This window comes from Crinia signifera, chromosome 1, assembly GCF_055691185.1.
Source record: "Crinia signifera chromosome 1, ASM5569118v1, whole genome shotgun sequence".
Taxonomy (NCBI): Eukaryota; Metazoa; Chordata; class Amphibia; order Anura; family Myobatrachidae; genus Crinia; species Crinia signifera.
In genome coordinates, this window is record NC_139217.1 from 136,516,352 (window position 1) to 136,539,793 (window position 23,442).

Here is a 23,442-nt window from a genome sequence, read left to right on the forward strand (position 1 = left end):
CACTCACAGAAGTTTACAATGGTGGGGATGGCCACAGCCCGGCAGCCGTCCCTTCAAGTGGTGACATCTGGCTGTAACCGGCGGTCGGACCGTGACACACTTTTGTCCAGCTTTTTGCCTGACAGTTGTTCCTTTCACATACACCTGCTTTGTGAGCCGATGCTGTTGGTGGCGGTGGAGAGCTAAAACCGCACACCTAACGACCAGTGTGTATGAAAGGCCCTCAGCACACACTGACCTGTCAGGACGGTACAGCCACAGTACAGCAGCCGTTCTCTGCAGTGGTAAGATCCGACGGCCGCGCCGTGACCTTCCTGTATGAAAGGACAGATTGCTGTCCATTATTCTGAGTGGGAACGGTACGTCTTTTGGCCGTGCAGCATTTTGCCACCCGGCAGGATCGGAGCGTGTGAAACTTCTGTTGTTTCGTTCCGTAGTCTGGCTGGAACTTTATCAAGACGAGTCTTGATAAAGTTCCAGCCAGACTACGGAACGAAACGCGTTGACGCAATCTATTCACCTGTGACGGTGATCCCATCATCAACACCTATTCTCCTTCCTGCCTCTCCGTACAAGCGTGAGTTTTTCTCCAACAACCGGCAATTAGCCGCCCCACGCTGCCTGACTGCACACAAGCACAGCCGCGTACTTGGACAGGTACCTATTACCATCTTGCTGAAGTGCGGCTCTCGCTTCTCTCGAGCCGCCGGACATCAGCGACTGCACCTTGTCCCTCTCCCCACGTCACACCAAGGGGATCGAGACCTTCGCGGTGTACTGCTAACAGGTATCTGACAGGCACTTACTTACCATCCTGCTGAAGCGCGGCCCCTCCATCTCCCGAGCCGCCGGACATCAGCAGCTGCGCCCTGTCCCTCTCCCCACACTACATCAAGGGGATTGAGAACTCCGCAGTGTTTTATCAGTGCATGCCCACAGTAGAAGCAGAGAATTCCATCTGCCGACAAGCTGCCAGCTACCTCACACTCCAAGCAGTTTGAATACTTCCTACCGGGCCAAATTCATCCCGACTTACTGCAAGGTGCACTCATACATTTTAGCTGAAGCGCAGTTCTCCCTCCATCTGAGCCGCCGGCCATCAGCTACTGCACACCACTTCCCTTTCCCCACAATACATCCAGGGGATCGAGGTCCACCATACGGGTGAGCATACTATCTAAATTGTGACTGTACCTATTATAAGTTACCAACCAGCTTCGAAAGCGATATTATTCTATTTAAACTGGAACTTTGTTTCATTGCCTGATTTCTTTTACATATTTCTCATCAAATGGCAGGAGAATAACTTTCATTAATTCTATCAGTGAAAAATTGCTGCTGATATTACATCAAAGCTACTATAATTAATTGATTGGGATCCCATTCTCTTTATTTTTAAAATTTGTCTTGTTCTATATGCTGTATATTTGTATGTACTATATTTTATTTATTTGTGATAAATATTTTTCTAAAAGCAACAGTGTGTCCATAATTCATTTCTTTCCAGACAGCCTATGTGTTACAGATATTAAAATCATCTAAACAGCAGCGCAATTTACTCCAATCCTCTTCTTTATTGATTGGCTGAGACCTCTCTCAGCCAATCAATGGCTTGCTAGTCATCTCTATGGGCTTTTTTTTTTTTTTTCAAGTTATCTGTTCCTCCCGGCGCTGCCCGGCAGCCAGCGTCATCAAGTTCTCCCTGCTCGCCTCCCACTGTCACCCCACTGCAACAGCTTCCTCCTGCCCGGGTCCCTATGTAGCCTCTCCCTGCTCGGCTCTCAATTAGCCGGCATCCCCCGCCCGCTGCCGTCCCCCGCACGGCTCCCTCCTCCTGCAGCTCAAGTGCCTAATCATGCTTCCCCCTCCCAGGGAAATCAGGTCCGACTTGTCCCTAGGACAAGTCGGACTAATGTATGGGGGCCTTAACAGCAGCCCCACTGGATGGGGCACTCCCCGGGAACATACATCCAAACATGACCCTCTCCAGGAGGGACACAATGCTCTGTTTTTAGAGCTCCCTCCAAATGTATGATTGCCATCCAGGGCCGGTGCAAGGGTTCTTGGCACCCTAGGCAAAACTTCTGCCAACTCCCCCCCCCCCCCCCCCCCTTCATCCCCTATAACCCTTTTCCTGATCAGTCATTTCCAACATTTATACATTATCGTGAGGGCACCCATAGACAACAGAGGGGTATCCAGCACAGCTGCTTACACAGGGTTATAGGGTGTGTTTGTGTATGGTGAGGGTTATAGGCTGTGGGGTGTGTGTGTGTGTGTATGATTAGGGTTATAGGCTGCATGGAGTGTGTATGGTTAGGGTTATAGGCTAAGGGGGAGTATGGTTAGGCTGCAGAGGGGAGTGTATGGTTATGTTTAGGCTGTGGGGAGGGGGAGGGGTAGGGTTAAGCTGCAGGTGGGGGTATAGATAGGGTTAAGCTGCAGGTGGGGGTATAGATAGGGTTAGTCTATGGGGTTATGTATAGTAAGGGTTAGGCTACTGGGGGGTGTATAATTAAGGTTCGGCTACGAGGGGGGGTGTATAGTTAAGATTTGGCCATGCAGGGTGTATAGAAAGAGGTAGAGTGTGGGTAGGATAGTATATAGTTAGAGTTAGGCTGGGAGGGGGGAGGGAGGTGTAGAGTTAAGCTCCGTACACACTAAGCGATTTAGTGACCAGCTGATGAAAACAGAGTTAGTGAAGCAGAAAGACGCTGGTTGCGGGAGTATTCTCCTAGTGACAGTCACCCCATGCACATGGGGATATGCACGCTCAGCGACCATACCCCCAGTGATATATGCTAAAATCGCTCTGTGTGTACAGGACTTTAGAGTTAGGGTAGGATGGGGGTGTACAGTTTACATTTAGGATAGGGGGAGGGGATGTATGCTGTACTTAAGAGTTAGAATGGGGGGATGTATAGTTAGAGTTAGGATAGTGGGGAGGGGATGTATACTTAAGAGTTAGAATGGGGGGATGTATAATTAGAGTTAGGATAGGGGGGAGGGGATGTATACTTAAGAGTTAGAATGGGGGGATGTATAGTTAGAATTAGAATGGAGGGGATGTATAGTTAGTTAGGATGGGGGGAGGGGATGTACAGTTAGAGATAGGCTGGGGGGTAATGTCAGAGCAGAGGGTGTTTAGTAGCTACTAACCTTGTATCCACAGGATGCATTCATCTCACTGCAGCTCTTCCTGTGCGGGTTTTAGCAGCCAGCCTCCGCTCCGATCTCCTCTGTATTGCACCCACTTCATCTTTCCAACCTTCTGCCGCTTGGACCCGCTCTTCTTACGGTCCAGCGGCCGGCGCCACGCTGCTCTCCATTTCTCCATTTACAGCAGCCCTGGGCGTTTTTTTGCCTCCCAGTCCCCACCAGCAGCAGTGGCCGGGGCGGAACTATTGGCTGGGGTCCGCTGCTTTATGGACCGCATGTCAGTGCCGCCGTTTTTATTTTTTTAATCATTAATCTTCTGGGCACAGCGGGAGACCCGCGGCCGTAGGATCGCCAGGATGTGCTGCTCCCCTGTATGTTCAGGTAGCAGCACAGAGCAATAGACACGCGCGCTGTGCAGGCGCAAGGAGGGAGGCAGATCCTGGCGATCCTACGGCCGCGGGTCTCCCGATGTGCCCAGAAGATTAATGATTAAAAAAAAAACAAAAAAACGGTGGCACTGACATGCGGTCCATAAAGCAGCGGACCCCAGCCGATAGTTCCGCCCCGGCCACTGCTGCTGGTGGGGACTGAGAGGCACTGACTATACTGGGGCTGGGGCGGTCAGTGGGATGAAGGAAGGCTAGCCGGGCAGGCGGGCGGCTGCTGTGTGATCGACACGCCAGCTCTTAGATACTCTTCACCGGGTCCCCCTCTTGCTTTCTGGCTCTCATGTAAATGATAAAAAAGGGGCGCCCTCCAGCGGCCAGCGCCCTAGGCAGCTGCCTAAGGCTGCCTAGTGGTAGCACCGGCCCTGTTGCCATCACCTGAGTTGAAACTCCTTTCTTATTAATTAACCTGTTCAACACAGATGAGGGTACTCATCATACATTAAGAAGAAAGTCCAGTAACAGAGCATTGTCTCCCTCCCTCCTGTAGAGGGTCATGTTGGGAGGTATGAGGCAATGCACCCCACGGACCGGACACTACAAGCTCCAGATTGACAGATATTAATGAATGGAGCCTATCCAATCTGTCCTTCAGGGGTTCTGGCCTGTTCCGGTTTTCACCCAAACAAGCGCTAGCATAACCTGCAGGACATGCTGGGCTCTATAGTTCTACAACATGTTTATTTGTCACCTGATCAGCATGTACAACCATTCATGAGCCTCACATTCCTCCTCAGAGTTGATGCACCCTAAAGTGTATATATATACTGTATGTCATAATTTTTTTACTTCAGCTTATTCAAATACTGCATTCATAATTAACCATGAAGCATCTTTTTCCAAGTAAACCTTTATTGTACACATGTAATAATTACATTATTAATAGCTACAACAAGGATCCATGTCACAGCTGTATTATTTATTTATGCATTAATCAGGTCTGGACAGCTTTGTCTTATTGGGAGCTGTAAAATGGCAGCCGTAGAAAATGAGTTTCTTCGAGATCAAGGTAAGCCGTTTCATGTGCAGAATTGTACTTCAGAGTGTGTAGTAATAAAAGTGAATGAAGCCCCATGTTTCATTTACAAGATAATAGTATAGCACTCAAACTAATACAATTTATGCATTAAATCGTTGTTATGAGAATATTGAAATCTGTTGGTTTATTAATAAAAACCAAATGATTGTATTTGTATGCACGTTTTCATTCTGTTGGAATTTTGGTCCTTTTCTAAAATATCTGCTCTATACCTATAGGGAATTCTGCTAGTCATTATCATGACTAGAATCCTATAAGTAGATTGCCCTATGTCAGGGGTGCACATGTGTGAGCTCTTCATGTTTACAGAGCAGCCATCATGCTCGCGTAGAGAGTACCACTCTGCAATGTCGCACTATCCCCCTACCAATCATTAACCAGCTCTCTGGTTATTGGGCATACTTGTCATTAATGGTGCCATCCCTTTTGATGTAAGGGAAGGGAAAGTACTGTGTGATCAGAGCCAGACCTGCTGAAGTAGGTGGTTCTATGAGTTTATAGAAAGACCAGATCTAAAGAGGATGAGGACCTATGGGCCTAATTCAGACTTGATTGCAGGGTAAATTTCTCAAAATGGTCAAAACCATGTGCACTGCAGTTGGGACAAATGTAACGCATGCAGAGAGAGAGATTTGCACATATTACATATGCTCCACCTACAATGCACATGGTTTTGCCCATTTTGAGAACAAATTTGCCCAGCGATCAGGTCTGAATTAGGCCCTATTTCTCTGATGGGTGGATAGAAAAAGGCTGCCAGGCTGTGTGTGGTATAGCCATTGATAATGTGACATCCAGGCAACTATTAGTGTCAGTATTTCAAGATGATCCTGAAGAAACGGGCAGACTTGGAGGCATGGCCCAGTGCATAATGCAGGGAAGCATGTTATACACAAGGGCCTGATGCACTGCATCAGGTCCTTGTACACTACAGTACTGTAACACACACACACACACACACACACACACACACACACACACACACACACACACACACACGCATGCATATAGAAGCTATATATAGATTCCATATGCAATGCAATTAAACGAAGTTCCTGGGGGTAATGGATGGTCGCACTGCCGAGACACAGCTGGGCATGCATGTAGATTCTCAGCAGTGCAACCATCCATTACCCCCAGGAATTTTATTTTCATCCCAATTGGGGTCATTTACCCCTGTTCCCTGACCACTGATTTAAGTTTTTTTTTTTTGTGATGGAAAGACGTATGAAAATGAAATGAATTGTCGTAAACACAACAATAGTTGGTTTATTTGTGTAAAATTAAAAATAATTTGCACTGTTTAGTAAAAATGTTTATTAGGTGTACGCTTTGAAAGCATTGGTAACCTCTCTAACGAGAAGAAGTGGGAAGTCCTTCATTGTGTATTTGACTGCTTGTATGTCGCTGAGTTTACCGATGTCTGGAACTGTGCAGGATGGAAGCAGCATATTTATTCTACAAGAAACATGCCCAGCTGATGGCTGGTTAATGGTGATTCATAGGTTTTGACAGAGTTATGTTCATTAAGCTACACATGCTCTGGGGGAAATTTTCTAAGATAGGAATTATATTTTACTTGAGATGTTGCTAGGGGCAACCAATCAGAATCTTCTTTTATTAATTTAGCACCTTCTAGAAGATAATAGTATCTGATTGGTTACCTACAGCAACATACTATTTGACATAGATCTCCCATCTTCGTAAATTTCCCCCACTGTGTCACCCTGTTAGGTACTAGATAGAAAGAACGCGGAATAAGGTGTGAATGCTCAATTGATAACTTGAAGCAGCAATTCTATCTGATGAAATGGATGCATCCAAACCTTGCCAGCATAATGTGCTCCTCAACACTAAAGAACCACTTCACAGTTGAATCTACACATACAATTGTATGCTCCTCAAGAACATAATCAATGATTCATCTGTGATTAAATGTTTATGCAACTGGACTGGGATATCCTCCTCATCAGTTCTTGACAGACCGTAATTATTGAACGCTGGAGACATAACCTAGCATCCGTGGAGTGACAAATAACCCTTCATGATCTGGAAGTATGAATTTGGGGACACTTTTTGATCTGCAATATTATCTCAGGTTGTATTGTTATTTTATTGAAGTCCTGGGGGTAAAACGATTTGCCTTTGCCTTGTAAATGATTGCTGCTTACAACATAAAGTCTCACATATCCAGCAACAAAAACCCTCTTAAGCTGCATACACACAGAGCAATTGGTCGTTTAGTGATAAATCGCTTGCTTAGTGTCCTGTTTTCGAGACACTCTGCTGGGGGAAGCCACTAGTGTGGTGTGGGCCCTTTTTTTCCATTGAGGGGAAATCTTAATTCTACAGAATACTATGACGCTCTAGAGAATTGTGTGCTGACAATATTGTTGTGTGGAAGAACATGAGTGGTCTGCACAGATCTCTGACCTCAGGCACATTGAACACCTTTAGAATACTGTCAGGCAACAGCGCAGCAGAAGCCTTGTCCCTTGATTATGCAGGCGCTCCGTTTCTCTTGCTAGGAGGGTTGCTGCTGGTTGGCATCCAGTGGAATGGGAAGAGGTGCTGCATGTAGGTGTCCTTTGGGGACTCTCTCTCAGCGTGTGCCACCATGTCTGCGCACCTTCTGGCTGCTTTCTCTCCACCTGACCCCTGGAGCTAATCAGCTGAGTCTTGGGAATTTTAAGCATTTTAGGGACTTTCCAATTCATCAGAGCAACATTTCACAGCTCCATGTGTTCTACTAGCCTGTGCTTTGCAGTGTGTCTTTGGTTACTATTGTCACGTATACCTCTGTTTCTACATTTGGGTCCCATGAAGATAATTATGTCTTTCATCTAAGACCAACCCTTGCTATTCCAGCCGTTGACCTGCCTGACTGGCCTTTACTATGCAGTTTGGTTCTTCCGATCCAGCTTAATCTGGGTCTCCAGTTCAGTATCAAGTATTCCAGCCAGTTTAGTACCAGCTGGTTCCATAAAAAGTATTTTAGCCAGTCTGCCCCACATTGGATCAATATCAACGATCCAATAATTGTTGGTTCCGTATCCAATATTACAGTCAGTCATTTTTCGGATCCATATCCTCTTCAGATCCATTCTAATCCCAGTTGGTTCAGATCTTCAACTTCAGCATCTACAGCAGCTCGGTATTCGGTGACTCAAGCGGAGGGCTACAAACAGCAACGAGCTCCAAATCCCCGAAGACCAGTGTCGGGTTAAACTATTCACCTTGGTCTCACCCTCAGTTTTAGAGAAAACAATACATTAAGCCAACTACCTTTCAGATTCCCAAAGTCATATAGGTTCCACAATCCCCATTTAGAGTGACAAATACCTTGGAATGCTCACTGTAAGCTAGGACTGATCAGTCAACTTTCCTGCAGGATCTTGCTCCTGTGGCTGAATTGATTCTAATCGCTGTGACTTTTCTCCAAAATGTAATGCCAAGGGTTATTTGCCTTTCAAGGAGATTAGTCAACATTTTCAAATGCACAAAAATGCAATCTTAACATGAGTGCAGATCTGGACCATTATCATACAACACACTTACAGTTTTGTGAGCACTTGTTACTGAAATAAGGGTTCACAAAGAAAAACTCCCTTATACAGGATGTAGAACAATTTGTTATGGGATGACATTTTTTACTAAGGCTGTATCTACACTACATTAAAAAAAAAAATTGCCAATTGTCCAATGAGGAGTGACTAAACAGTACCGGAGACCTCATCATCGTCAATGTGTATTTGCATCAGCTCTAAGGCACCTGTATTTTTAGTTTTGGCATATCTCTCACTTCTCTTACTACCTCACCACATCCCTAAGTATTTATAGAAGATACACTATCATACACCTCGTTCGATTTAGAAAACTGCTTTAGCAACATTTTTGGACATCTCTACATGATTGACATAAGATTTAAGGGAGAGTTATCACAGGTTGGTACTTTATCTCTTTCCAACCTAACAGCTCCTAGCTGTTCTCTTCAAATACAGCCTGAAAAATGACAAGCTGATCGGTTAGTATTTTATCTTCCTACACTTTCTCTCTCCAAGCTTTGCTCTACAGCCCCGTACACACGGTGAGATATTGGCTAATGGCCAATTCTGATTAATTTTGACTAGATGCACAAAAGATTTTGACTAAGCCATTTTGTTTAAGTAATTATAGTCTATGATCTAGTCAAAACTCTTTGTTTGGGGAATCCGCTCAGTTGGTTCACGTCAATTATTTTTAATAATAATAATAAAACATGTTATTTATATAGAACTTTTATGCCAATAGGACACAGAAGGGGGAAGTTTACTAAGATGGGAGTTCTATTTCACATGTGATGTTGCTATGGGAAACCAGTCAGATACTCTCTATATCTTCTAGAAGGTGCTCAATAAATAAAAAGTAGATTCTGATTGGTTGCCTATAGCAACATCCCATGTGAAGTAGAAATCCCATCTTAGTACATATCCCCCAAAGTGTTTTACATTTGCCTTTTACAACCTAAAATATAAAACAAGCTTAAAAAGGTACATCAGTGAAATGAGCAAGTAAACTTTTGAGTCTTGAGTTTATATTTGGAGGATTCTGTAGTCGGAGCTGCAAAGCTAAAAGAACTATCCCTCAAATGAATTCAGGGAGCTCTAGGAGGTACTACTTGTCCTTCATATCACAGTATTTGAGTGACTTTCGAAGTCAGTAATACCCCTTTCAGACATACGCGAAAATCCCGGGTTTTTTCACATGAACGCGCCCAAACCCGGGACTAGCGTATGTCTGAAAGGGTATACCCGGGATTTCACTCCCGGATACTGAGCACCTGCAATTGACCAGGGTTTTTCCCGGTATTTAACTCCCGGGTATAATACCCGGCATATGTCTGAATGGGTTTACCCAGGGTTTTTCAGTTTTAAACATGTGATGATGGTTTTTTTTTTGCTGCTGGGGCGTGTCCCATTTTAATGATGAAACACTGAAATGCTTGAAAAGCCTGGCTTATGTGTGAAAGGGGTCTACCCGGGTTTTTCCCAGATTTGAGGTGTAGTGTGAAAGGGGGTCTGTTACTAAAATCCCGGGAGTGACCTGGGTTGAAAATCCCGGGTAAACCTGGACAAAATCCCGGGTAGTATGTCTAAAAGGGGTATAAGCCATTCTTGAAAACAATTTGCCATGTTACTGGCAGCCAGTTGAAGGAGTAGAGAATGGGTGTTCTGTAGCTGGAACAGGTCTTGGTTATTAGCCTCTCAGCTGCATATTGTACCAGCCGCAAGCAGTGCAATTCTTTTGTTTGGAAACCCACGTGGAGGGCATTGCAGAAGTCTAGGTGTGATGATACAAATGAATGACTTTAGGTGGATATTCTGAGGGAAGCAAGTGCTTTATTCTGGCTACAGTATGTTCCACAGATGAAATTACGAGGATTTGATTGTAGCTAATACCTGATGCTCAAGTGTCAAGAAAGTATCCAGTAGAACACCAAGATTCTACACATGTTGTGGGATTCGGCAATCTGAAGCCCCGAAGCGGACATCCTATTGGTTGGCCATGTTCCAGTCCTATTGAACGGCTATCATAAGAACCTCTGTTTTATCAGAATTCAGTAGCAGCCAACAACACTCATTTTCTCCTGCAGCTTAGTTAGACAGCCATAAGGGATGTTATTAGATTAGCAGTACAGATCGAGTTTCCCTTATCCGTATATATTCCAAAAACCAAAGTATTCCCCCCCCAAAAAAATTTCAGAATATTTTTTGTGGCTTGCCAGTGACAAATATTTTTAACCAACTAAGGACTGTGCCCTTTAGGGGGGTATTCAATCTGGGGGTCACAGCTGTCGAGCTTGCTCGAAAGCCGTGACCCTGACCCTGTCCCGTTCTCGGCCTGCTCGCCCGAGAACATGCAGGCGGGATTCAATGTCCTGTCTGCAGTGGTACGAGAAGGGGGTGTGGCTGCGAGTTGCGGCCGGGTGAGCTGCAGCTGACGGCTCGTCACTTCCTGGCTGTTCTCGGCAGAATGAGCCCGACTGCTTTTGAAGTCGGGCTCGTTCTGCCGAGCTCTCCCGTTCAATGCTGTCGGGGAAGACCGCATTGAATAGGGCTCGGTGACCATCTACCCCTCAGGAGATGGTCGTTGGTGATTGAATACCCCCTTAGTCTACAGACCTTTTTCAGGTGCTCAATGACGTTCCCATGGTCCACAGTATCACATACTGCACGGAGATCCAGAAAGATTAAAGGTGCCATTCACAGAGCGATGTTCTCCTTACTTTTGTACTATATCACATGGCATCTAGTAGAAAAAGCATGCAGTGTGCTTTTTGTATTTCTGTGATGTGATGTGATGTGATCTAGTTCAAAAAGTATGAGCTGCACATACTATTTGTGCTGTGCAATGTGATGTGCACTGGAACGCGCATCGCACATAGAAAACGCTCCGTGTATGGGCACCTTTAGATTGATCAGTCACCTCCTGTCTCTTACCATCGGTATATCATTAAGTACACATACCAGAGCTGTGAATCCTGACTGGAATGGATCATAAATATCTCGAGTTTACAGGCATGTGTCTAGTTGAGTTGCAGCCACTTTCTCATTAACCTTTCCTAGAAAAGGAAGGTCTGTTACTCACTTAGTGTCGCATATTCCAGTTGTGGCGTTTATTTATAAAGCATTGTTTCTTTGTTTAGGTCATTAAAGGCTCACACAGGATCAAAATGTAATTTTATTAGTTTTCCAGTAAATACACTATTGTGTATATATAAATGTATATGACATTTTAAAGTGCACATTTACACATGCTCTGCATAGCTAAATGAGTTTTGTTCTGTCACCGTGTACATCTGCTGATCTCCCCAATGGGTAAACATATGCCAACAGAGATTTGAGTTCATCTACACTCACTGCAGGAAAACAGCCCACTTTCAGCAATCCTCCAGTGAATAAATCATTAGATATCTGTGTGTAGAATATGTACACCATTATTATAGGAGCATTGTGTCCAAATAAATGGATAATTTCTGCTATTAATACTGGAAGTGTTATTTTTAGTTCATTCTTATCCTAACATGGGGCATTCACGCAAAAATAATGTTGAATGTATGACTTTTTTGACAAGGATCACAAACACGGGGACTCAGGTGAAGACTTTGTTGTTTACTTGGAACAGCAGGTCACAGCACCTCGGGTTACACCATATACAATCGTTATTACAGGCAGTAGCATACCGGCAATCTCAGCATCACCTACTTTTGCAAAAGTCTCCAGTGGTCCCTACAATAGCCCACACACCCCTGGCCTATCACTTGGGTAGAAAATCCACCATCAAGAGCAAGCTGACTCTGCCCTGGAAACCCTTATATCAGGGAATCCCAGGTGCTGCTGATTACACACCTGGGATTCTACTACTGCTTCCAAAACCTGGTCTGGATCCTCCTCTTCACTTTCATGTGGGGTGATGCTGTCTCTGCTACAGTATTTAGGGCTCAGTGTTTTAATACTAGGGTCCATTTGAATCAAGCTTCAAAAAATTATAAAGTGGAGAGTGAAAAACAACCAGCCAATCACCTTATAACTGTCATGTTACAGACTGGGTTTGAAAAATGACAGGAGTTGAGTGGCTGGTTTTTTATCGCTCTCCACATTATCACCTTTTGAAGCTTGATACATCTGGCCCTAGGTGAGAGAATAGTAAACCTGGGCAGTATTTTTATCAATGCTATTTTTGTTTGTAATGTTTCTAGGCTTGGGCAATGCTTACAGGAAAGGTTTTTGGCATTTTGTGTCCTTACCCTCATTGGGTGATGTCTAATAGCTGCAGGGTTGTCCACTTTTACTCTTGGTGGAACTGTTAGCAGTCTTAATTTAACAGACAGGCAGAGGTTTGCGCAGATTTTACTTTGATTTAGTGAATATGACTATTGCATGTTTTGTACAGTTTTACAGAACTCTACTACACAGGGCGCAGTAACCCTTTGAGTGCCAACATTGCTGTGAGAGATCCTCAAAATATCCGCTAAAAAATGTCAGCTTGTGTGCATCTTATAACTAAATGGAGGATTGTTGTACAAACATAATAAATAGAGGTTGAGGATATTCAACAAAGTGTTGCGAAATTATGTGCATGGATTAGGATGTTTAGGAGTAGCCCAAGATGGGAAAGAGATAATGTTTTCATGGTATTAGCAGTATCAAATGGAATAGGAAAATTCTGCGTTGGTCCATCTCTATCTGGATGATGGTCTTCACTCCTTTCGAATATTTAGCCTCCACATATGGTATTCGTAGACATTATTTCTTACACTACCTTCAGCTTCGGCATGCTTTGAATGCACAGTGGGTAAGTACGGTTCCGCAATACACGGAATGCCTGGTCCACACTTTAGATTGAAATATGTCCAGTAGTAAGACTGTCTCAGTGCTATATTCCTCCCTTCTCTCCCTCTCTTTTTTGAAGAGTTTGCATGCCCTACGTACTAAATGGACTGTTGATATGGGTGTATTGGAGGATGAGGATTGGGACTATGTTCTTGCTTCTCCGAAACTCGCTATGGCCTATGCCAGATTCCAGCAAATCAAATTGTATATTTTACATAGGGAATACTGGACCCCAAGCAAGCAATTGAAGGATCAGCATCGGACCTCTGTCCTAAATATTCTGCTTCTGCTGATGGTTTCTGGCATCTGCTGTGGCTTTGCCCTGGAGCGGCCTAATTTTGGAATGCGGTAGTGAATAACATTTGTAGTACAGGGATTTGTATAGCTCACCTGTACCCACATATGTTTCTTTGGGTTGGATTTGGAGATCTCTTTACCTGCACATCATCGGGTGTATGTTAATAACACTTTGGTCCAGGTGTGTATACCTCGCACTTTGATGGGTAATGACCCACCCTCGCATGCAGCTTGGGTAACGTTTGTTAATACCACGCTATCATATGAATGGTTTATGTTTGCCAAATGTAACTGCCCTGGGAAATATGATACGATCTGGGGCCTATGGCAGAACTCTAGACTTTCTCTTGATCCACTTATCTAACCTAATCTGTATACTTGAATTTATATTGACCATATGGATGCCTTTAGCTGGTGTTGACAACCTATCTGCTTTCGTGTTTATGTGCCAACTTTCTTGATGATGCAAAACTGAAAAACTCAATAAAATAAGTTGAGTAAAAAAAAAAAAATGGAATAGGAAAAGAGGAAATAATGAAATAAAAAATGTTAAAGCCATAAGTAGTGAAGAGTAATAATATAATAAAATAATATGATATTGGGCATTGATAAAAAGGTACTACAGGTTGAGTATCCCTTATCCAAAATGCTCGGGACCAGGAGAATTTTGGATAACGGATTATTCCGTTTTTCGGAATATTTTAATATTTCAATGATGTATTTTGAAGTATCTTGCATTTATGCTGTATAAACACATAATATACACACAAATATATTTTATTACCACATAAAATACACACAAATATATTTTAATTGTTCAAAAAACAAGTGTTCAAAACGTGAAACAAAATGTGTGTACTATCTCAGCACTGAATTTGAATGCCAAGCAATCATTGTCTTGCACATATATAGTGCCAGGTACATATCATGTCCCCGGTGATGCTGTTACAAATGTCCCCAGTGAGTTTTTAGCAAAAAAAAATTTTTTTTTCACTTTCTGGAATGTCCGTATTTCGGAATAATTCGGATAACGGAAATTCGGATACGGGATACTCGACCTGTACAAAGGTGTGATTGGATTAAAGATATAAAATAAAAAAAAATAAAAATCAAACTTTTTAGGGTGCAGGAGCTTCCCCAAATATTTCACTACATCATCTGTTGCACGGCAGTCCTATTGTATCAAGTTAACCAACTGGCACAAAATCTGCTTCATAATAGTCACATTTTAAATCTAAAAAGCAATCTAGATCAATGGGAAGAGGATCATTGTGTGACTCCAACCATGGTGAATGTGAGTGTAATCCTGCTTGGTTTTTGCATTATTTATTCAGATTATGTATTTTTTATTTTATTTCAGTGAAAAAATTAAGAGAAGAACTAAAACGTTATGAAGAGAAAAACTTTTCTGGTCACGGTGGGCTCCAAGTAAGTTTATTTTATTTTTTTAAATCCCTAGGGGTCTATTTACTAAGATGGGAGATCTATTTCAGATAGGATGTTGCTTATGTTAAATTGTAGAGTTCTGCTGTAATTATTCAGATTTTTAGTATTCCATAGAAACCTAGACGTTGACGTCCGATAAGAAAGACTTGGCCCATTTTGTCTGCTCATGCACGCACACACACACTTGCATTCATTTTTGTTGGGACCCAATTAAGTTACCAGTACAGGTCTGCGTTGTGGGAAGAAACTGGAGGAAACCGACACAAGCACAGTGAGAATAAAAAAGCTCCACACAGTTAACCTTTTGAGTGCCAACCAGCCAATATCTGCTGAAAAAAGCCAGTGTCGCTCATATTTGGTATATAAATTCAAACAAAAAATGTTGTGTGAAAAAAAAGATTATATTTCCTATATAAGGTAAGCATTACAGGTCATTGTGATGAATAAAACTGCTTGGCAATTTTTACACCAAGTTTGATAAATCCACTCGGCACTCAAAGAGTTAAGGATGATGGGGTTCATGCTTTGCCGCAGAAATGCTAACCATTACACCATCTGTACTGCCCTCAGTGACAGAAATGTGCATCTTTTTTAGCTTTCTGTGTAGCACTGCAAGTCTCCACATGGTAGAACCTCTTATGTGTGAAATTAGGGTGTGAATTCTGCCATCTAATCCCACCTCCCCCCCCCCCCCCCCCCCCCCCACACACACACACACACACATTTTTTTTCTGTATTTGTGTACTGTACTCTTGCAGGTGACAATTCCCAATTTTTGTTCATTTCTATTTGCATATGGCTTGGAGTGGAAATTGGGAGGATTCCAGGGATGCATGTTTGTATTTGTATGTAAGCTCTTATTCATACCCCTTTCAGACAACGAAAAGAACAAGGGAATTTGCCAAGTCAACCTGAGTCTTTTCTGTGTGTATGAAAGGATCCACTCAAGAATAAACTGTCTGTCTGGGCTTCAACCCATGTGAAAGAACCCAGGTTAAGCCAGCTTGACACTGCTATTTTTCTTGGTTCAAATGCTTACCCCAGCAGTTTTGTGTCTTATATGAAAGGGGTACTGAGCTAGGCCTGGGATCCAACCTGTGTGTGAAAAACCAGGCTTCTGTCTGAAAGGGGTGTAAGAAATTGGTTTGATCTGAAGAGTCTGCTCATACATGGAATGAAATTCCATAACATGGTAGATTTGTAAGCTAGAATGAGAGTTGCTTTACGGAGAGGAAGCGCAGAAGTAGATCTAAGGCACAGGTCTTCAACCTGTGGCTCTCCAGATGTTGTGGAACTACATGTCCCAGCATGCCCTGACCATTTTGGCATGCTCTTATAGGAAAAAATGTGGCAATGCATGTTGGAACATGTCGTTTTACAACATCTGGAGGACCACAGGTTGAAGACCCATGGTCTAAGGGTATTTGAGATTTAAAATGTATTGAAGAGTAGTGCCGTTGAACTTTTTGAAGGTTAGGGTATATATTGGTATCAAGGGAATAGAAGTAGATTTGAGTTTTGCCAGCAAAGTTAATACTGGCATATGTACAATTGTTAAAAAGTTGGAATTCAGCAAATTGTGAGAATGGAAGGGAAGATGTCTCAGAAGTAGAGCTTTTTTGAGATATTGGAAGTTATAACTGTGCCATGAAGAAAAGTGACTTTTGGAAAATGGCTGCCCCCATACGAAAGACAGTGTTTTTAAAAAGGTTTTCCTATGGGACAGCCATTTTCTGAAAGACACTTTATTTCATGAGTGCTTCCGACCATACTGCACTGCCAGGATCCGCAATTACGGAGGTACCGGCTGCACGGGGGGGGGGGTTTAACACATCGCGGGGGGCGGGTGGGGGAGTCGACCCACGCGCGGGGCGGCTCCAGTGCTGTTAATATTTAATGAGCGTGCATTAAAAATTCACTGCGCTGAATTTAGGACCCAGCTTATTGGCTGGGTCCTAAATACCGTTTCAGACCCGATTTTGATGCCAAAATACCGGGTCTGAAACGGGTAGGACTCTCCATTTTAACTGTTTTACAAAACCGGCTTTTGTAAAACGGTAAAGTGGTCCTGCACCTTTCAGACCGCACAGATTACCATTTTAAAACGGTTAAAAATCGGCAAAATACCAGTTTTTAAGTGTGGTCTGAAAGGGGCATAAGTGAGATGACAAGGAGAGTAGAGAGAGGGGAAGTGGTGGGGTATTAGGACCAAATTGGGGAATTAAAATGGAATAGTAGAAGAGGTGGGGAGGGATACTGTGGGTGCGGGCTCAAATCACCCATACTCCACTATCTGCTTCATCTCACAGTCTGCTATATTCTCCAAGTCCGTCCCCAGTGTTGTTCTCCCAGTGCGGTCCAGTATCCTGATCAAGTCTTCTTTAAAGTATTCCCTTCGCCTCTGACCTTAAAGTATACTGTACATCCCTTCTCAAGTATTCCGTCATTTACCGAAGTATGATTAAACTTACTTCATTGTACCCACTTGCTTCTGTGAACTCTTTCCTTTGGTATTCAGCTAACCACCTAGGTCACACTTGGATCCACCAATCCCCAGTCATGACACTGTACATTTAGTATGTTAATGTTCTAATGACTTAGTAAAAGAAATCTACCACAAATTGTAATCATTTGGGGGGTTTGGTAAGATCAGATAGAGAGTGCTACTTGGCTTCTTAGGGGTGTTACAAGGACAGAGTAGCCACCCAAGCCGCATGAATGCCTGGCTGAGCATCTCCGCTTACCTGAATGTTCTGCAAAGGCTCCTACTGATTGGAGACCAGATATATCACGCTTCTTAAAGTGATAAAATGCTAATCGGCTCCTAACTACCATGTTGCAGTGTAGGTTGGAAAAATGACAGTTGGGAACTGATTGGTTGTTTATCACTCCCCATTTTATCACTTTTTGAAGCTTGATACATCTGGCCTTGGCATTGCTCAGCACTACTCTCTCCTGCTACTGCTTACCTAATTCATACAGGCAGTGATACAGTATATTTGATGCCCACTACTGTGTTGAGGGACTTTTTGGTGAAACTGTATAAAACAAGATGCACATCTGTTTCAATTGTTACTCCAATGCTAATTTCTGGATAGCGTGCTAAGTAATTCCAGATATGCGATATTGAATTGAAGGTCATTTGTTAAAAAACAAATAAGTAGTTCAAAGTCTTTCCCCCCCCACCCCATTTTGCTTTTCTAGACTTATGAGCCATTAAGGGATAATGAGACTGGAGCATCAAGTGTAACGGAGAAAAGGTAAACATTCTACTGCGTATGCAGTACGTGGGTCATAACTTTCACTGAGTCATCACATTTATATATAGAGTTCTGCCTTTTTTTTCTTCTTTTTTTTATTATTAATAAAAAATAAATATTAAGCAAAAATGTATTACCGTTTGAGAATGAACAAAGAATATTTTCAAAGATGGGTTATAGTATACCGTTCAAGGTCACAACGCCATTGGGTGGATTTGTAAAAAGAAATTTAAAAGCACCTACCACAAATCAAGATGGGACTGTCCTACAAAAAAGGGCCATGCTATATAAACTTAGAAAATAGTCAACTCAGCATTTTAGATTATGTGCAGAACGAGTCTGCTAGACAAAACCTCTATACCAGGGGGCATAAACTCCATCTGTTGTGTAACCACACATCCCAGTATGCTTTGCCACAGTTTTTCTGTTATGAGTGCTAAAAATGTGTTGTGCCGCAACAGCTGGGGGACTGTAAGTTTACACCCATGCTCTGCAACCATCTGATACATTCTTTCTTTATCCAGAAATGTGAATTTTCTAATTGGAGAATTTGATAAACACAATGAAGAAATTAGCGAGCAACTCCATTTTTATCAGGTATTAACTTTTTATGTTGTTGTGTAAGATGACTAAGGGACCAATATGTACGTCCAATGTTTTCTTTTTTTAACGCTGAATAGCTTTCATATCTTAAGTTGGAAATATATTCTTATAGAGGGTACACGCGGTGAGATATGCACTATTTTTCTATTCGATTTTGCCAAAATCGGATCAAAATCGAATGTTTTTTCTACATTCAATGCAGATTCGATCCCAATGCGCGCTCCCGTGTAGTGTAAATCGAATAGAAAAATTGTCTTGACAGGCAAGAGTTTATAGTACAGATCCGTACTACATAGTCAAAATCGAATGTGAACACTGTAACCAACCAAGATCCAGACACAGACCCGGATGGATAGGGGGCAAATAGATAATGAAATCTGACCATGCGTACGCTCCTGTATCGCATTGACAAATAAAGGCCCATACACACTGGGAGATTTTGAGCTGAAAGCAGATCCGTTTGGCTGTTTGAGCTGCTTTCAGCTCGAAACCACCCAGTGTGTACAGGCCAGCGATGAGCGATAATGCGCTCTCCTGCATCATCGCCAGCAGCCACCGCTCATCTGCTGGTATTGCCAGCAGATCAGTGACTGGGTGGACGGCTTTCCATAGCGTCCAGCTATGAAAAGTTGTCCATCCCCGGGAAAATCATTCAGATGGGAAGAAATCGTTCGGTGTGAATGCACTGAGCGATTTTAAGCATAGCAATTTTTCACAAATCATCGTTTTCCATACACACTGGGCAAAATCGGTTAGTGTGTATGGACCTTCGGCCAAATAGTCCAGCATTTTTCACTTGTTGGGATAAGCACCAGGACTAGCATCGGTGAACACAGTATAATCAGATGTGTCCACATACATCTAGCCACAATGCGCCACACAGCACAAGATAACTGATGTGACTGAGCTGCCAGGTCCTGTACAACTCTGTTAGCGACTGACATTTGTTTCTGAAATGTGCCTTCGTCGCAATGTGGTGCAATTAGGACACACCAGGAGACTTCAATGATTCATTTGATATTTGACTCTGTATATTATGGGGTGTATACAGTGCTCTGAAGGCGAGTTATGACGGCAAGCAGCACCAATAGCTCGCCGTCAAAGTATTAAACTGCCTCCCCTTCACTTGCCATTTCCACCTTGCTGGTTCTTTTCAGCGAGGTGGAAACGGTGAGTGTGCCCATCAAAACAGCAGGGCTCGCCACAAAAAGCAGCGGACTAGCTGCATTTGCAGTGTACCTCACCGGTTAAGGGAATCCTCGCTGACTGCGAGTATTCTGGCAAAAACGTTGAAACCGGTGAGGGAGGTTGGACGGCAAGGATGGCTTCTCTTTGCTGAAAATAAGCCATCCTCCCCTGAAAAAACCCTCGCCGACCGCTTTCAATACACCCACATATGTTTCTGGGTGTGCACAATGGAACGTGTACACACCAGGAGACACCAGGAGGGGTAAATCAAATGACTGATGATCTAAGTAAACTTGAGAATTGGTCAAGAGAATGGCAACTACAGTTTAATGCTAAAAAATGCTAAATTATGCACTTGGGACTCAAAAACCCAAAGGCTCAATATAGTATCAAGGGTACTATAATGGAAACTACTGAGGAGGAAAGGGATCTAGGAGTCACTATTTCAAGTGACTTAAAGGCAGGGAGGCAATGTAACAAAGCAATGAGGAAGGCTAGTCAGATGCTTGGTTGCATAGGGAGAGGAATCAGTAGCAGAAAAAAAGACGTAATAATGCCACTTTATAGGTCATTGGTACGACCTCATCTGGAATACTGTGTCCAGTTCTGGAGACCATATCTTCAGAAGGATATAAATACATTGGAGAGTGTACAAAGAAGGGCAACTAAAATGGTTCATGGCCTACATCACAAAACTTACCTGGATAGACTAAAAGATCTTAACATGTATAGTTTGGAGCAGAGAAGGGAAAGGGGGGGACATGATAGAAATCTTCAAATATATCAAGGGTTTTAACATAGTACAGGTGGGAAATTTTCTTCAAAGGAAAACAAGTAATAAAACACGAGGACATGCACTGAAACTGGAGGGAGGTAGGTTCAGGGGAAATGTTAGAAAGAATTACTTCACAGAAAGGGTAGTGGATAAGTGGAATAGCCTCCCATCAGAGGTGGTAGAGGCTAAGACAGTAGAACAATTTAAACATGCTTGGGATAGGCATATGAATATCCTTACAAAGAAATAAGGATTAAAAAGGGTTGAGTTTACCTGAAGGGTAAAAAAAGGGGCAGACTAGATGGGCCAAATGGTTCTTATCTGCCGTCAAATTCTATGTTTCTATATTGACAAAAATCATGGCTGCTGCAATGTAGGGCTTTGTACACATGTATAAGTGCTATACAGCACCTTAATCAGCAGAGTGGGCCTTATTCTAGTTCACTCTTTCTGACAAAATCCTTCTTAGATGGACAAAACCATGTGCACTGCAGGGGGGCAGATGTAAAATGTGCACAGAGAATTAGATTTGGGTGGGGTTTTACTTCAAAGTGAGATCTATATTGCAGTGTAAAAATAAAGCGGCTAGTATTTACCCTGCACAGAAACAAAATATCTCACCCAAATCTAATTCTCTCTGCACATTTTACATCTGCCCCCTGCAGTGCACATGGTTTTGTCCATCTAAGAAGGATTTTGTCAGAGTGAACTAGAATAAGGCCCAGTGTCCTTGTGCATCCTAGAAGCATTGTGTTGCGATTAATAGTCTGTCCTACATGGGTTTATTAAGCTCTATGTAAGTGTAATTATATGTCTCTACGCTCTATTTATCGGTACTTAGGAAAGAGTAAGCTCCACAATCTGAATAAGGCAGCTCTGTATGAGCGTTGTCCTAAACACTTTAATATACTGTGTTTCTTTTTTGGTTGGTTTGGTTTTATTTACATAAAATTTTTGTAAGAACTTACCATTCAAATCCCTTTCTCTGATTCTATCCTGGTGACGCAGCTCAACCTTGGGATGTAGGAGGGGTCCGAAGGAGCCAGGCACCTATGCTAAACTTTCAGAGAGGCAGGCTCCTCCCTTCCGCATCTCAGGATTCCTCAGTACAACTTCCACAGCACAGGATACATTAACTCAGTACAACGCCTGAACAAATTAATATGCACAATCAATTTTAACATAACCATTATAACATGACAACCCATGAAAACTGAATTACTTACTGAGCGTAATGAAGGGATCGCTGCGTCACCAGGATAGAATCAGAGAAAGGGATTTGAATGGTAAGTTCTTACAAAAATCCCTTTTTCTCTTTCATCTATCCTGGTGACGCAGCTCAATGGGACTTTCAAGAGCCGGTCCTTTGGGAGGGTACGCTCAGGTTTGCAGTTCTCATCCCTGCTTACCCGAATGATGCGTCCTCCGATGCGAACTCATGGAACCTGTAAAATTTGGTTAAAGGGTGAACAGATAACTAAGTGGCAGCCCTGCATACTTGTTCAGCTGTAGCTCCATGGCGCACCACCCAAGAGGCAGTAACCAACCTGGTGGTATGAGCATTGACCCTGGAAGGCATTGGTCTGCCAACTTTAGTATAGGCAACCACCTAGCAATGGTCTGTTTAGAAGCAGGCCAGTCCTTTTTGTGTACATCATACAACACCAACAAAGCATCCGTTTTACGGAGATCTTTCACTCTGTCCACATAAATGCGCAAAGCGTTAACAACATCCACATTTTTTAGTCTGTCCCTTCCTTTGGTCTCATCCGGAGGACTTGAACACCGGAAGAACAATTTCTTGGTTTAAATGAAACGAAGAAACAACCTTAGGTAAAAACTTAGGAACTGTTCTAAGCACAGCCATATCATCATGAAATACTAAAAACGGAGACTTACAAGATAATGCTCCTAACTCAGAAACACACCTTGCTCAGGCGATTGGCAACAAAAAAGTCAATTTCCATGTAAGAAATTTAAGCTCAGCCAACCTAAAGGATTCAAACAGAGGTTTCTGCAAAACTGGCAACACCAAGGATAAATCCCACAGTGCCACTGGTTGCTTATAAGGAGGCTTCAGCCGAATAACCCCTTGCAGAAAAGTCTGCACCTCTGGTGTCAAGGCCATTTTCTTCTGAAAGAATATAGACAAGGCTGAAATCTGAACCTTCAAGGACTGAAGACTCAGTCCAGAAGAGAAACCATCCTGTAAGAATTCCAGAAGTCTTGAAATCTTAAACCGAGAAGTGTGAACCTTTTGACGTTCACACCATCGAACGTATATTTTCCAAACCCTATAATAGTTCCTTGAGGAAACTGGCTTTCTAGCGTTTATCATACAGATGGGGCCGGTTTTATCTTTGCTGGCGAACTGCCAGCAGCATGGCGCTCTATCTGACTGAGACGCGCGTGTGTCCCCTGCGCACGCGCGTCTCAGTATCCGGGCGGCGAGGCGAACGCAATACTGTCCGCCTCCCGCTCGAGGGGGCAGGGGGGGACCCGAGGGCACTGCAGGGGGGGACCCGAGAGCAGCACCGTCGGAAGGGGACGCGCGCGCACGCGTCCCCTTCCGGCATACAGATGGCGGCGGGGCAGGGGATGGCGATGCCATCACCTGCAAAGATGAATCCCGCTACATCTGTAGATATGACCGCATCCGAAAACCTCCTTTTTTTTTTTAGGATGGAGGTCTTAAGAGCCAGGCCGTCAAATTTAATGGAGCTAGGTCCTGATGATAAAAGGCGCCCTGTTTGAGCAGGTCTGGCCGCAGTGCAAGACACCACGACTGTGCCGACAACCTCTGAATGCTGGAGTACCACGATCTTCTCGGCCAATCCGGCACTACCAGTATCACAGA

General features: G+C 43.3%; 1 protein-coding gene across 2 annotated transcripts in view; it reads left to right on the forward strand.

Moving 5' to 3' along the window:
- Positions 1–23,442, forward strand: part of SCLT1 (sodium channel and clathrin linker 1) — a 165,434-nt gene that overhangs the window by 1,250 nt on the left and 140,742 nt on the right. For both annotated transcript variants that reach the window (XM_083173905.1, XM_083173895.1), the window contains exons 2-5: positions 4,544–4,614; positions 14,674–14,741; positions 17,964–18,019; positions 18,544–18,616. In XM_083173905.1, the coding sequence (XP_083030031.1) occupies positions 4,578–4,614; positions 14,674–14,741; positions 17,964–18,019; positions 18,544–18,616 (234 nt within the window). In that variant the 5' untranslated portion in view covers positions 4,544–4,577. The remainder of the gene's footprint in view (positions 1–4,543; positions 4,615–14,673; positions 14,742–17,963; positions 18,020–18,543; positions 18,617–23,442) is intronic.